Below are 14,324 nucleotides of genomic sequence, written 5' to 3'. Positions count from 1 at the left end.
AAATTCAAGTATTTATTATATATATATATATATATATATATATATATATATATATATATATATATATATATATATATATATATATACATCAGTGGTATTCAGCGAGGTAAGATTAATTAAATGCGAAATGAGTAGATGAGTGTTATGTGTGTGTATATGTGTAAATAAATGAACACTGAAATTCAAGTATTTATTTTATATATATATATATATATATATATATATATATAAAATTAAAAAAAATAAAATATATATATATGTGAAATACTTGACTTGGTGAATTCTAGCTGTAAATATACTCCTCCCCTTTTAGCCACGCCCCCGTCCCACCCCGACCACGCCCACCCCCACCCCCCACCTCCCAAAATCGGAGGTCTCAAGGTTGGCAAGTATGCAAATAAGGGTGATAGTTGCTTATTTTCTGTCTGATAAGATAATTCTTCTCATTAAGCAGATTTTATGTTAAGAGTGTTTTACTTGTTTTAAGTGTTTTGGTCCTAAATGATCTCAGTAAGATATTACAGCTTGTTGCTGAGATTTGATGACCTATATTGAGTAAAACATGCTTGAAACTAGAATATCAACTGTTGCAAAGCTGTGTCATCAACACTCACAAGTATAAAACTACTTTTTTAAAGTAATAATTTCTTACTTCAAGCATGAAAAAAAGAATCATGATGCCGAGCGCATATCATTATGTCAAGATAATGGCACTAGCATTTACTTAATGTAACAATATTTTTCAGTCCAAGTGGACGATGTTCCGTACCTCTATTGTCGAGGCGGCCGATTGGAGCTGTGGCCGCAAGGTAGTTGGTGCCTGTCGTGGCGGTAATCCTAGAACCCAGTGAAGGATGCCGTCAAGCTGAAGAAAGAGTCCTATCGGGCTCTTTTGGCTCATAGGACTCCGGAGGCAGCGGACAGGTACCGACAGGCCAAGCGGTGTGCGGCTTCAGCGGTCGCGGAGGCAAAAACTCGGACATGGGAAGAGTTCGGGGAAGCCATGGAAAACGACTTCCGGACGGCTTTGAAGCGATTCTGGACCACCATCCGCCGCCTCAGGAAGGGGAAGCAGTGCACTGTCAACACCGTGTATGGTGAGGATGGTGTTCTGCTGACCTCGACTGCGGATGTTGTGGATCGGTGGAGGGAATACTTCGAAGACCTCCTCAATCCTACCAGCACGTCTTCCTATGAGGAAGCAGTGCCTGGGGAGTCTGTGGTGGGCTCTTCTATTTCTGGGGCTGAGGTTGCTGAGGTAGTTAAAAAGCTCCTCGGTGGCAAGGCCCCGGGGGTGGATGAGATCCGCCCGGAGTTCCTTCGGGCTCTGGATGTTGTGGGGCTGTCTTGGTTGACAAGACTCTGCAACATCGCGTGGACATCGGGGGCGGTACCTCTGGATTGGCAGACCGGGGTGGTGGTTCTTTTCTTTAAGAAGGGGAACCGGAGGGTGTGTTCCAACTATCGTGGGATCACACTCCTCAGCCTTCCCGGTAAGGTCTATTCAGGTGTACTGGAGAGGAGGCTACGCCGGATAGTCTAACCTCGCATTCAGGAGGAACAGTGTGGTTTTTGTCCTGGTCGTGGAACTGTGGACCAGCTCTATACTCTCGGCAGGGTCCTTGAGGGTGCATGGGAGTTTGCCCAACCAGTCTACATGTGCTTTGTGGACTTGGAGAGGGCATTCGACCGTGTACCCCGGGAAGTTCTGTGGGGAGTGCTCAGAGAGTATGGGGTAACGGACTGTCTTATTGTGGCGGTTCGCTCCCTGTATGATCAGTGTCAGAGCTTGGTCCGCATTGCCGGCAGTAAGTCGGACCCGTTTCCAGTGAGGGTTGGACTCCGCCAAGGCTGCCCTTTGTCACTGATTCTGTTCATAACTTTTATGGACAGAATTTCTAGGCGCAGTCAGGGTGTTAAGGGTATCTGATTTGGTGGCTGCAGGATTAGGTCTCTGCTTTTTGCAGATGATGTGGTCCTGATGGCTTCATCTGGCCAAGATCTTCAGCTCTCACTGGATCGGTTCGCAGTCGAGTGTGAAGCGACTGGGATGAGAATCAGCACCTCCAAGTCCGAGTCCATGGTTCTCGCCCGGAAAAGGGTGGGGTGCCATCTCCGGGTTGGGGAGGAGATCTTGCCCCAAGTGGAGGAGTTCAAGTACCTCGGAGTCTTGTTCACGAGTGAGGGAAGAGTGGATCGTGAGATCGACAGGCGGATCGGTGCGGCGTCTTCAGTAATGCGGACGCTGTATCGATCCGTTGTGGTGAAGAAGGAGCTGAGCCGGAAGGCAAAGCTCTCGATTTACTGGTGGATCTACGTTCCTATCCTCACCTATAGTAATAAGCTTTGGGTCATGACTGAAAGGACAAGATCACGGGTACAGGCTGCCGAAATGAGATTCCTCCGCCGAGTGGCGGGTCTCTCCCTTAGAGATAGGGTGAGAAGCTCTGTCATCCAGGGGGGAGCTCAAAGTAAAGTCGCTGCTCTTCCACATGGAGAGGAGCCAGATGAGGTGGTTCGAGCATCTGGTCAGGATGCCACCCGAACGCCTCCCTAGGGAGGTGTTTCGGGCACGTCCGACCGGTTGGAGGCCACGGGGAAGACCCAGGACACGTTGGGAAGACTATCTCTCCCGGCTGGCCTGGGAACGCCTCGGGATCCCCCGGGAAGAGCTGGACGAAGTGGCTGGGGAGAGGGAAGTCTGGGCTTCCCTGCTTAGGCTGCAGCCCCCGCGACCCGACCTCGGATAAGCGGAAGAAGATGGATGGATGGATGGATGGATGGATATTTTTCAACATATTGAGCAAAAAAGTATTTTTTTATTTTTGGCTTCATTGAGGTTAGCTAATTTTACTTGTTTTGGAAAGTCTTGACAAGCCAAATTTTCTTGTTCTATTGGCAGATCATTTTGCTTAGTTCAAATAAAATACCCCTCATTTTTGTATTTTTTTTTCTTGTTTTTGAACACCGACTTTTTGCAGTGTACCAGCTTGAAAATATTATTCCACATTTGTTCTGCTTTAATTAATACATTTTTTTAAAAATTAAAAATAATATTTTTGTTATTATTTTAAGTGTTCTTTTAAATGTAAGTGTTTTCCGTGATTATTTTAAGAAAGTCTTTATAAAGGTGATGCATTTTTCAAGCGTCCTCAGGAGTATATTGTGTTACCGTCTGATTGGCGACTACACGTCCATGAATGGCTCCAGTTACTATTCTGAGGACGTCAATGGCGGGGTGGGGGTGGGGGTGGGGGTGTGCGTTGGGCATCAATGAGCTTGTTGGAGCAACAACGGCCAAAAAAAAAAAAAAAAAAAGAGACCACCAGGCTGGTCAGGATGCGCTTCAGCGATCAGAAGGAGAGAAAGTTTGCCTATTTAAGCGGGTACACCTGGGTCCCCCCGCCCCCCGTCACCTGTTTGGATCAGGACCAGGACCAGGCTCTCCTATGATGATTGTGGCTGTTGCTGCTCTCCTGGTGAGCATCCATGCTTCCTGGGCTGAAGATCTGGGTGAGCCTCCTGCAACAAATCGGATTCACTCTGTCACCAAACCATGGTCATTCTTTCTTCTATTTTATTCCAGACTATTGCTACAATAAGCCACACTGTGGTAAGTCACTTTATTTCTACCTCGCAATATGTCTCCATTATATCTATACTCCACTTGAAAACTTCTGTCATATAGAGCAACCTTTTTTGCACCACGGACCGGTTTAATGTAGGCATTATTTTCAGGGACCGGCTTTCTACTAGTGCCAGATAAATACAGCAAAATTAAGTGCATGAAAAATACAACTCACTATAACGCTGAATTAGTGTTTCTTTACAATGAGATGCTGATGGAAATCAGCCTTTGGCTACAATCTGTCACTTTTCTACAAACCCCATTTCCATATGAGTTGGGAAATTGTGTTAGATGTAAATATAAACGGAATACAATGATTTGCAAATCCTTTTCAACCCATATTCAATTGAATGCACTACAAAGACAACATATTTGATGTTCAAACTCATAAACTTTTTTTTTTTTTGCAAATAATAATTAACTTAGAATTTCATGGCTGCAACACGTACCAAAGTAGCTGGGAAAGGGCATGTTCACCACTGTGTTACATCACCTTTTCTTTTAACAACACTCAATAAACGATTGGGAACTGAGGAAACTAATTGTTAAAGCTTTGAAAGTGGAATTATTTCCCATTCTTGTTTTATGTAGAGCTTCAGTCGTTCGCTGTCGTATTTTACGCTTCATAATGCGCCACACATTTTAGATGGGAGACAGGTCTGGACTGCAGGCGGGCCAGGAAAGTACCCGCACTCTTTTTTTTACGAAGCCACGCTGTTGTAACACGTGCTGAATGTGGCTTGCTGAAATAAGCAGGGGCGTCCATGAAAAAGACGGCGCTTAGATGGCAGCATATGTTGCTCCAAAACCTGTATGTACCTTTCAGCATTAATAGTGCCTTCACAGATGTGTAAGTTACCCATGTCTTGGGCACTAATACACCCCCATACCATTACAGATGCTGGCTTTTGAACTTTGCGTCGATAACAGTCTGGATGGTTCGCTTCCCCTTTGGTCCGGACGACACGATGTCGAATGGTTCCAAAACAATTTGAAAAGTGGACTCGTCAGACCACAGAACACTTTTCCACTTTGCATCAGTCCATCTTAGATGATCTCGGGCCCAGAGAAGCCGGTGGCGTTTCTGGGTGTTGTTGATAAATGGCTTTCGCTTTGCATAGTAGAGCTTTAACTTGCACTTACAGATGTAGCGACAAACTGTATTTAGTGACAGTGGTTTTCTGAAGTGTTCCTGAGCCCATGTGGTGATATCCTTTAGAGATTGATGTCGGTTTTTGATACAGTGCCGTCTGAGGGATCGAAGGTCACGGTCATTCAATGTTGGTTTCCGTGCCATGCCGCTTACGTGGAGTGATTTCTCCAGATTCTCTGAACCTTTTGATGATATTATGGACCGTAGATGTTGAAATCCCTAAATTTCTTACAATTGCACTTTGAGAAACGTTGTTCTTAAACTGTTTGACTATTTGCTCACGCAATTGTGGACAAAGGGGTGTACCTCGCCCCATCCTTTCTTGTGAAAGACTGAGCATTTTTTGGGAAGCTGTTTTTATACCCAATCATGGCACCCACCTGTTCCCAATTAGCCTGCACACCTGTGGGATGTTCCAAATAAGTGTTTGATGAGCATTCATCAACTTTTTCAGTATTTATTGCCACCTTTCCCAACTTCTTTGTCACGTGTTGTCCTTTATGAATTATTTAATGTTTCTCTCCGGCCCGGTAGCAAATGCGTCACGGACCGGTACTGGTCCCCGGACCTGTGGTTGGGGACCACTGATATAGAGGATCTTTGACAGGCATATCTGCAGGAAGTACTTCAAAACAATACATCTTTTTACATCAAATATATTTGCAGCAGCTTCTTAAACATCAGAGTGGTCCTATCAATTATTATTTTTTGCAGGGAGTCCTTAAAAACAGAACAATCCTGTCACATAGAGGATCTTTGACAAATGTTTCTGCAGTACATCCTTAAAAACAGCAGAACACTTGCGTTATGTAGAAGATGTTTTGACTAGGGTTTTTGCAGTAGGTTATTTAGCAGCAAAGCAGTCCTGTCAAATAAAGGATCTTTGATGAGTATTTTATGCACATCCTTAGAAATTGCAACACAAAACCCAAATGAGGTGCTTAATTGAAAAAGGCAGAGAGCTCCATATAAATGATCTTTGACAAGTGTTTTTGTGGTGTATCCTTCAAAACAGCAGAACGCTCCCATTAGTAGAAGATCTTTGACCAGTGGTTTCGCAATAGGCCTTTAAAGGCAATAGAGTGCTCCTGACCATACTTGCCAACCCTCCCGAATTTTCCGGGAGACTCCCGAAAACCTCCCGGAACAAATATTCTCCCGAGAATCTCCCGATTTTCAGCCGGAGCTGGAAGCCACGCCCCCTCCAGCTCCATGCGGACCTGAGTGAGGACAGCCTTTTTTCACGACAGGAGGACAACAGGGTGACAAGAACTAAATCATCCATACTAGAGATAAATTGTATTATTATGTTTATCTTACCTAAAAATAAATATATTTTCTAATTAAAAAAAAACAAAAACGAAATACATTTTTACTATATTTTGCTAAAAACATCAAAATTAATTGTATTTTTATTTGTATTTTTTTCTGATTCCTTATTACATCCAGCCATAGAATTATACATTAAAATAAACATATTTGAAATAATTAATTTTAAATGATCACAATTCACTTAAAATGACCATATTTAATTATTAAAATAATTGCTTGTTTTTTAACAACTTTAGCATTTTATTCATTACTGTCACGTTCAAACACTGAGGACATCTATTAAACAAGACAAAAGGCAAGGAATCAAACAGAGACAGAATTCAATTTGGACTCAATATTGAGGAGAGACATGGCCACTGCACTCTCTGTACAGTCCTGCACCACGCTCTGACGAAGAAGGTTTTCGTCTCCTCTTTTATTTAGATATTCAATGTTCACGCACCAACACATGTCTCAGCAGGAATGGAAAGTATGTAAAACAGTCATTGTTTTCGGTCACATTGAAGACAAAGAAGAGGATGTCTCGGGCTTGGGCTCTTCCTGGATCCAGCTAGGGCAGGTGTTAGAGGACAATGGCTAACCCCTCCCGTCTCCTGACCACAGCGACTTCAAGAGGGCAGCGGGTCGTAAATAGCGTTGACCTCGGTTACCAAATAGTTGGAAGAGAGTTTGTGAAATACTTCAAAGAGAGTTCGTTTAACACTTCAAAGAGAGTTCCTCTGGAAGTTGAGCAGATCCTGCCATCTGTCCGTGTTGAAATCATAGTGGAGTTTCACAAGCCTTCTTCCTCTTGTTAGGCCTCGAAAGACAGCCTTCATCTTCTTATTAGGAACATAATGTAATACAACATTTCTTTTGTGATAACTTACAAACAATTATTCCAACAATTACATTTTGAAGCTCTCAGAAGCCAAGTTATGTTATATTCCTTAAGATTTATTTATGCAAGTTTGAAGTATCAATTATCTAAACAGTTTTGTTTGCATATTTTCAGGATGTATATATATATATATATATATATATATATATATATATATATATATATATATATATATATATATATATATATATATATATATATATATATGTATGAAATACTTGACTTGGTGAATAGAAGTCAATATACTCCTCCCCTCTTAACCACACCCCCAACCACACCCCGCCCCACCCCTGACCACGCCCCCCCGGCCCCCACCTCCCGAAATCGGAGGTTTCAAGGTTGGCAAGTATGCTCCTGACATACAGTAAATATAAAGGATCTTTGACAGGCCTTTTTTGCACATACTTAAAAACAGCAAATCTCTTCTGTTATATTAGTGTTTTTGCAATAAGCCTATGAAAAACAGAAGTGCGTCCTGACATACAGTATAAAGGATCTTTGAGTAGTGTTTTTGCAGTACATCCTTAAAAACAGCAGAACACTTCCGTTATGTAGAAGATGTTTGACTGGGATTTTTTCAGTACGTTATTTACCAGCAAAGCAGTCCGGTCAAATAAAGGATCTTTGATGAGAATGTATGCACATCCTTAGAAATCGCAACAACAAAAAAACATCCTTAAAAATAACCGGACAATACTGTTAGAGAGAGGATCTTTGATGAGTATTTTTGTAGTACATCCTTAAAAATAACAGCACAATGCTGTTATAGAGAGGATCTTTGATGAGTATTTTTGCAGTACATCTTTAAAAACAACAGGACAATGCTGTTATAGCGAGGATCTGTCATGACTTGGTCCTGGGTGTTTGCTTTTCCGGAATGCAACGGAAAGTTGGCTCGGGCGAGACGGGAATGTGAATACATGGTTTATTTAATATATCAAAATAAAGTACAAACGAAAAGCGCGCACAGTGGCGGAGAACAAACTATGAAACCAAAAGACTATAGCATTAATAAACCAAACTTACTTGGCATGGACTAAAAGGAGCAGCATGAACGATGGACATGAAATCAAGTGTCGAGCATAATTGTGGGATGTCGTCAGACAGACAAACTGAAAACAATGAACTTAAATACTACAGCCATGATTAACGAAAACAGGCGCGTGACTCAAAACGTGAAACAGGTGCGTGACGTGACAGGTGAAAACGAATGGGTTGCTATGGTGACAAACAAGAGTGCACAATGAGTCCAAACGTGGAACAGGTGAAACTAATGGGCAATCATGGAAACAAGACAAGGGAGTGAAACGCCAGAAACTAAAGAGTCCAATAACTAAACAAAACATGACTAAAACAAAACATGATTACACAGACATGACAGGATCTTTAATGAGTGTTTTTGCAGTACATGCTTAAAAACAGCAAAACACTTCTGTTATGTCAAATATATTTGACTATAGTATTTTTGCAGGTGGTTCTTTAGCAACAGAGCCCTCCTGTCATATAAAGAATCTTTGACGAGTCTTTTTGCTGTGTGTCCTTTAAAAACAGCCATGTCATAAAAGGTCTTTGACGTGGTGTTTTTGCACTAGACAGAGAAGATCTTTGACTAGCAAGTGAGAAGCATGCATCTCATTTTGGGTGTAAATAGAAAGCGAAAAGTGAGACATTAGAAAAGATAATTCTAGCAGTGTGTTTATAACAAATGTTTTCTACCTTGAGCCATGCATACGCCGCACATCTTCAAAGTGTTGATTGTGTTTGGGTTTGAGTCCAGATCCTTACGCGTGGGGTGAAGCGTTCCCATCATGTCACCCTCTACTTGAAGAACTTCACTCCCCCATCAATTTGGAGCAGGCGGTGACCACCAACCACTCCCTGGGACCTCTACACCTGCTGGGCTTCGACGTGGCCCAAGCGGGCTCATGGACGCTGACTAACGACGGCCACTCGGGTGAGTCTTTTGGTGACGCGGGGCATGTTTTGATGCATGAAAGCAACGTTTGCCGGCGCTGGCAGTGGTGTTGGAGGTGGGCGGCGGCATGACGGTGAGCGGAGGCGGCCTTCCTGACGTGTACCACACCCTGCAGCTGCACTTCCACTGGGGGGGGCCCGGCAGCAACGGCTCAGAGCACACCGTGGACGGGCGCAGATACCCGATGGAGGTAGACTCCGCCTGGCGTTGACGCACGTACGCTGCGGTCGCCGTGAACGTGTTTGTGTTGTCTGGCGTGCAGATGCACGTGGTCAACGTGAAGGCCATCCATCCCAACTTGTCCGCCGCCTTGGAGGATCCCACCGGGCTCGCTGTGCTGGCCTTCTTTATCGACGTCAGTCTACTTTGTCCATCCAACTGTTTTAATGCGCGTCTTACAGCCAAAACGTGATCAGTTGTTCTTCCTGTTGCAGGTTGTTTTTGGAGAGAATACTCACTTTGGACTTATTTCACAAAAGTTGTCTTCAATTGCTTACAAAGGTTAGACAACATCTTTTTTTCTCAATGCCCTTTGGCCTGCAACACACATATGGTTAAAGTTTTGCCACCTACTTTGTGGCATCTCTAATCCATACTTGCCAACCCTCCCGGATTTTCCGGGAGACTCCCGAAATTCAGCGCCTCTCCCGAAAACCTCCCGGGACAAATTTTCTCCCGAAAATCTCCCGAAATTCAGGCGGACTCAGGTCCTCATTGGTTTATTGTTAGGCAGTTTCATTAACGTCCTCCCAGCGCGGCAACAACACACAACAACAGCAGTCACGTTTTTGTATACCGTAAAGCAGTTCGTCTGCCGTAAACAGCAATGTTGTGACACTCTTAAACAGGACAATACTGCCATCTAGTGCATTTGATGAAAGCACTTTTGTGCGTGCCACACAGCAATGCATCATCAGAGTGTGTTCAGCATGGTTAGAAAAATAGTGACAGAGAATAGAACAAGGATGGACAATTCAACCCTTAACTCAACAATGAGTAGAAGAGTGTTATGTGTGTGTATATGTGTAAATAAATGAACACTGAAATTCAAGTATTTATTTTATATATATATATATATATATATATATATATATATATATATATATAATAAAATAAATATATATATATGTATATATATATATATATATAGCTAGAATTCACTGAACGTCAAGTATTTCTTATATATATATATATATATATATATATATATATATATATATATATATATATATATATATATATATATGAAATACTTGACTTGGTGAATTCTAGCTGTAAATATACTCCTCCCCTTTTAGCCACGCCCCCAACCACGCCCTCGTCCCACCCCGACCATGCCCACCCCCACCCCCTCCCCCCACCTCCCGAAATCGGAGGTCTCAAGGTTGGCAAGTATGCTCTAATCCAGTGTTTTTCAACCACTGAGTCTGGTGTGCCGTGGGCATACTTGCCAACCTTGAGACCTGAATGAAGAATCCTTTCCAGCAAAAACATTACAAACGAATAGTAGACGAAACGGGATATACTTCCGGATCAAGGCACGACACAGGAAGAACATTTTCATTACCTGCAGTAAGCAACATCATCCAACATCCATCCATCCATCCATCCATCCATCCATCTTCTTCCGCTTATCCGAGGTTGGGTCGCGGGGGCAGCATCCTAAGCAGGGAAGCCCAGACTTCCCTCTCCCCAGCCACTTCGTCCAGCTCCTCCCGAAGGATCCCGAGACGTTCCCAGGCCAGCCGGGAGACATAGTCTTCCCAACGTGTCCTGGGTCTTCCCCGTGGCCTCCTACCGGTCGGACGTGCCCTAAACACCTCCCTAGGGAGGCGCTCGGGTGGCATCCTGACCAGATGCCCGAACCACCTCATCTGGCTCCTCTCGATGTGGAGGAGCAGCGGCTTTACTTTGAGCTCCCCCCGGATGACAGAGCTTCTCACCCTATCTCTAAGGGAGAGCCCCGCCACCCGGCGGAGGAAACTCATTGTACCCACTTGTACCCGTGATCTTGTCCTTTCGGTCATAACCCAAAGCTCATGACCATAGGTGAGGATGGGAACGTAGATCGACCGGTAAATTGAGAGCTTTGCCTTCCGGCTCAGCTCCTTCTTCACCACAACGGATCGATACAGTGTCTGCATTACTGAAGACGCCGCCCCTCACTCGTGAACAAGACTCCGAGGTACTTGAACTCCTCCACTTGGGGCAAGATCTCCTCCCCAACCCGGAGATGGCACTCTACCCTTTTCCGGGCGAGAACCATGGACTCGGACTTGGAGGTGCTGATTCCCATCCCAGTCGCTTCACACTCAGCTGCGAACCGATCCAGTGAGAGCTGAAGATCCTAAAATAAAATGAAGTGGCGGGCCACATTTGGACCCCCGGGCCTTGAGTTTGACACCTGTGATATAGTCGATCAAGTTCTCCTCTCACTCGTTTGTACATTCTTTACTCAACAGATTTAACCACAAAATATATTTTTCAATTGATTTTTGTTTTCATCTTTATACACAGCATTTATTTCAGCACTACGGCATATCTAATCAGGTTGCTACGACGTCAGGGATATATTTACATCACAAGGATTGTCAAGCAGTCATAAACAACACAGCTTGCTATTATGTTTTCTTTTGCCATTTCCCCCAAGGGCAAACCACCAACGTGACGCCTTTTCCCCTGATGAGCCTGCTGCCTGAGAACAACATGAGCCAGTATTACAGGTATTATGGTAGCCTCACCACCCCTCCTTGCTCTCAGTCGGTGGTCTGGACCCTTTACGAGGTCCCCATCTACATCTCATGGACTCAAGTAGGTCTCTTTACCAAGAGCCGTCATTACTGCTGGGTCTCGGAGAGTAAATGTTTTATTTGTTCTTTTAGCTGGGCGACTTTACCTCCCGGATGTTCTCCACGGAGAAGGACGCCGAGCAGGAGACGCTTTTGAGGAACAACTTCAGACACGTCCATCCCACATTCAGCCGGGAAGTCTGGGCATCCAGAGATGCCAAAACGCTCACGGGGTCAACAGGGCGAACCCTCGGGTCGGCCGCGGTCCTCCTCCTAACAGTCTTGAATAGGAAATACCTTCTTTAGCCAGCAGAAATGACAGACAATTTAAATCCATGAACATCCAATCCTAATGTATGACCTTAATATGTTTGCTTTTTCACACTGCACAAACTGAAATCTAAGAAAGATTAAATATCTCAAATAAGGGTGATATTTGCTTATTTTCTGTCTGACAAGATAATTATTCTCACTAAGCAGATTTTATGTTAGAGTGTTTTACTTGTTTTAAGTGTTTTGGTCCTAAATGATCTCAGTAAGATATTACAGCTTGTTGCTGAGATTTGATGACCTATATTGAGTAAAACATGCTTGAAACTAGAATATGAAGTGTTGCGAAGCTGTGTCATCAACACTCACAAGTATAAAACTGCTTTTTCAAAGTAATCATTTCTTTTTTAAAGCATGAAATAAAAAATCATGACTTTGACACAATTGTGTCTCATAATTAAAACGGATGACAGCCAAATGAACTTTGCTGTTTTATTTTCAATGAAACAATAGAAAATATGTACTCTTATAGTAGAACAGTTGGCACAGTACAGTAAACTGACAGTTAATATTTAATTTTTTTTTTTTTTTTATTAATTAAGATTTTATTAGGAATTACAAAGAGATTAACTTTGTTGTACATAATCATGCGCATATATCTCTGTGCTGTATGCAGTATTATGTGAGGACAGCTATTATATTGTTCTTTTTGTGTATGTAGCTTTTTTATCCAACAAAACAAAATATTTGCAAACAAAAAAAAAAATATTTCAAATATTTTCAAACCAAAACATTTTAGTTGCAAAATTAACTATTTTTTTTAAATTATTGTTTAATTTATTTTTTTCTGGTTACTAATGTTTTTTTTTTTGTTTAATCTTTTTTGGTTGAAATATTTTTGGGTCAAAAATCTTTTTTGTAAAATGTTTTTGTTGTAATTTTTTTTGTTTACAAATCTTTTCTTTTTTTTTTTAGTTGCAAATGTTTTTTTGTTTTTTTTTATTATTAAATCAACATAGAAAAAAACACACGATACACTTTCAACTAGTGCATCAACCCAAAAAAAAAACCTCCCTCCCCCATTCACACTCATACACACCCAGTCAAACAAAAGGGGTTGTTACTTTCTGCTACCAATATTCTGGTTCCCACAACATGGACAACACTTCTGCAAGGGACATAGTCCCTGAAGCACACTTGATTGTTTGTGCTGCTGGTCCACTAACATTTTCATTTAATTTTCATTTTATTTTTTTTATGTAATTATTTTGATATTGTTTTACTTTCTTTTTTATCCAAGAAAAGATTTATTTATCTTATCTAAAAAAAAAGAAAAAAGAAAAAAAAAAGGATATTTAAACATTTGACATTTCAAACAATTTTGAACAGAAATATTTCATGCACATTCAGATAAATTCTTCAAATTGACAATCAAAAAAAAATTGGCCGGGGGCCGGGCTGTAAATATATATATATATATATATATATATATATATATATATATATATTCCTTGCGCACTAATTGACTGAAAGAGCACGCACTTGGCGCGATTATGTCATGTTATCGATAGAAAAATGCATTTTTAGACCATATGATTTTCCTGAGCGGCTAGTAGACCCCGAGAGTAACAAGCGGTTGCCTTGTTGCCTTTCCATTAAGAACAATAAATTCGTTTTTAGTACAAGTTTCAAGAAATGTAATGCCGAGCGCATATCATTATGTCAAGATAATGGCACTAGCATTAACTTAATTTAAGAATATTTTTCAACATACTGAGAAAAAAGGTCTCATATTTGTTTTTTTCTATCAAGAAAAGTACAGTTGTTATTAGTGAGAATATACTTATTTTAAGGTATTTTGGGGTTCATTGAGGTTAGCTAATTAGGGCCCGCATGGCCCATTGTAAAAGGAATCCCAACGGGAGTCCTTTTGCAATGGGACATAAGGACCTATTGAATTTGTAACGTTTTATTATTATTATTAGGGCCCGCATGGCCCATTGTAAAAGGAATCCCAACGGGAGTCCTTTTGCAATGGGACATAAGGACCTATTGAATTTGTAACGTTTTATTATTATTATTAGGGCCCGCATGGCCCATTGTATAAGGACTCCCAAAGGGAGTCCTTATGCAATGGGACATAAGGACCTATTGTATTTGTAAGGTTTTATTATTCTTTATTCTTCCGCTGCCACAACAAACTGTAATTTGACCCACTTAACATGCTTCAAAACTCACCATATTTGACCCACACATCAGGACCTGCGAAAATTACCTTTTTTTTAAAAAAAACCGAA

The 14,324-nt window shown here is 41.8% G+C and overlaps 2 protein-coding genes across 3 annotated transcripts in view; one reads left to right on the top strand and one right to left on the bottom strand.

The window, feature by feature from the left end:
- Nucleotides 1-12,012, bottom strand: part of LOC133574764 (uncharacterized) — a 115,531-nt gene extending 103,519 nt beyond the window's left edge. For both annotated transcript variants that reach the window (XM_061927023.1, XM_061927022.1), the window contains exons 1-2: nucleotides 11,865-12,012; nucleotides 3,417-3,522 (exon numbers count right to left, since the gene is read on the bottom strand). The gene's annotated coding sequence lies outside the window, so the exon portion shown is untranslated. The remainder of the gene's footprint in view (nucleotides 1-3,416; nucleotides 3,523-11,864) is intronic.
- On the top strand, nucleotides 3,327-12,245 carry car15 (carbonic anhydrase 15). Its single transcript, XM_061927020.2, has 8 exons — nucleotides 3,327-3,513; nucleotides 3,587-3,613; nucleotides 8,771-8,947; nucleotides 9,013-9,158; nucleotides 9,231-9,323; nucleotides 9,403-9,469; nucleotides 11,619-11,779; nucleotides 11,851-12,245. Exons 1-8 carry the CDS (start codon nucleotides 3,450-3,452, stop codon nucleotides 12,061-12,063), a joined length of 948 nt encoding a protein of 315 aa, XP_061783004.1. The 5' UTR covers nucleotides 3,327-3,449; the 3' UTR covers nucleotides 12,064-12,245.
- The last annotated feature ends 2,079 nt before the right edge of the window (nucleotides 12,246-14,324 follow it).

This window comes from Nerophis lumbriciformis, linkage group LG32 (assembly GCF_033978685.3).
Source record: "Nerophis lumbriciformis linkage group LG32, RoL_Nlum_v2.1, whole genome shotgun sequence".
NCBI lineage: Eukaryota > Metazoa > Chordata > Actinopteri > Syngnathiformes > Syngnathidae > Nerophis > Nerophis lumbriciformis.
Note: the sequence above shows the minus strand (reverse complement) of the source record. Positions and strands in the feature narration are given on the sequence as shown.

What these genes read in the sequence shown, in the direction of transcription:
- car15 (XM_061927020.2), top strand. Translation starts at nt 3,450, where the DNA reads ATGATGATTGTGGCTGTTGCTGCTCTCCTGGTGAGCATCCATGCTTCC. An exon ending in GACTAACGACGGCCACTCGG is followed by an intron (nt 8,948 to 9,012) that starts GTGAGTCTTTTG and finishes CGGCGCTGGCAG; the next exon opens with TGGTGTTGGAGGTGGGCGGC. An exon ending in GTCTTCAATTGCTTACAAAG is followed by an intron (nt 9,470 to 11,618) that starts GTTAGACAACAT and finishes ATTTCCCCCAAG; the next exon opens with GGCAAACCACCAACGTGACG.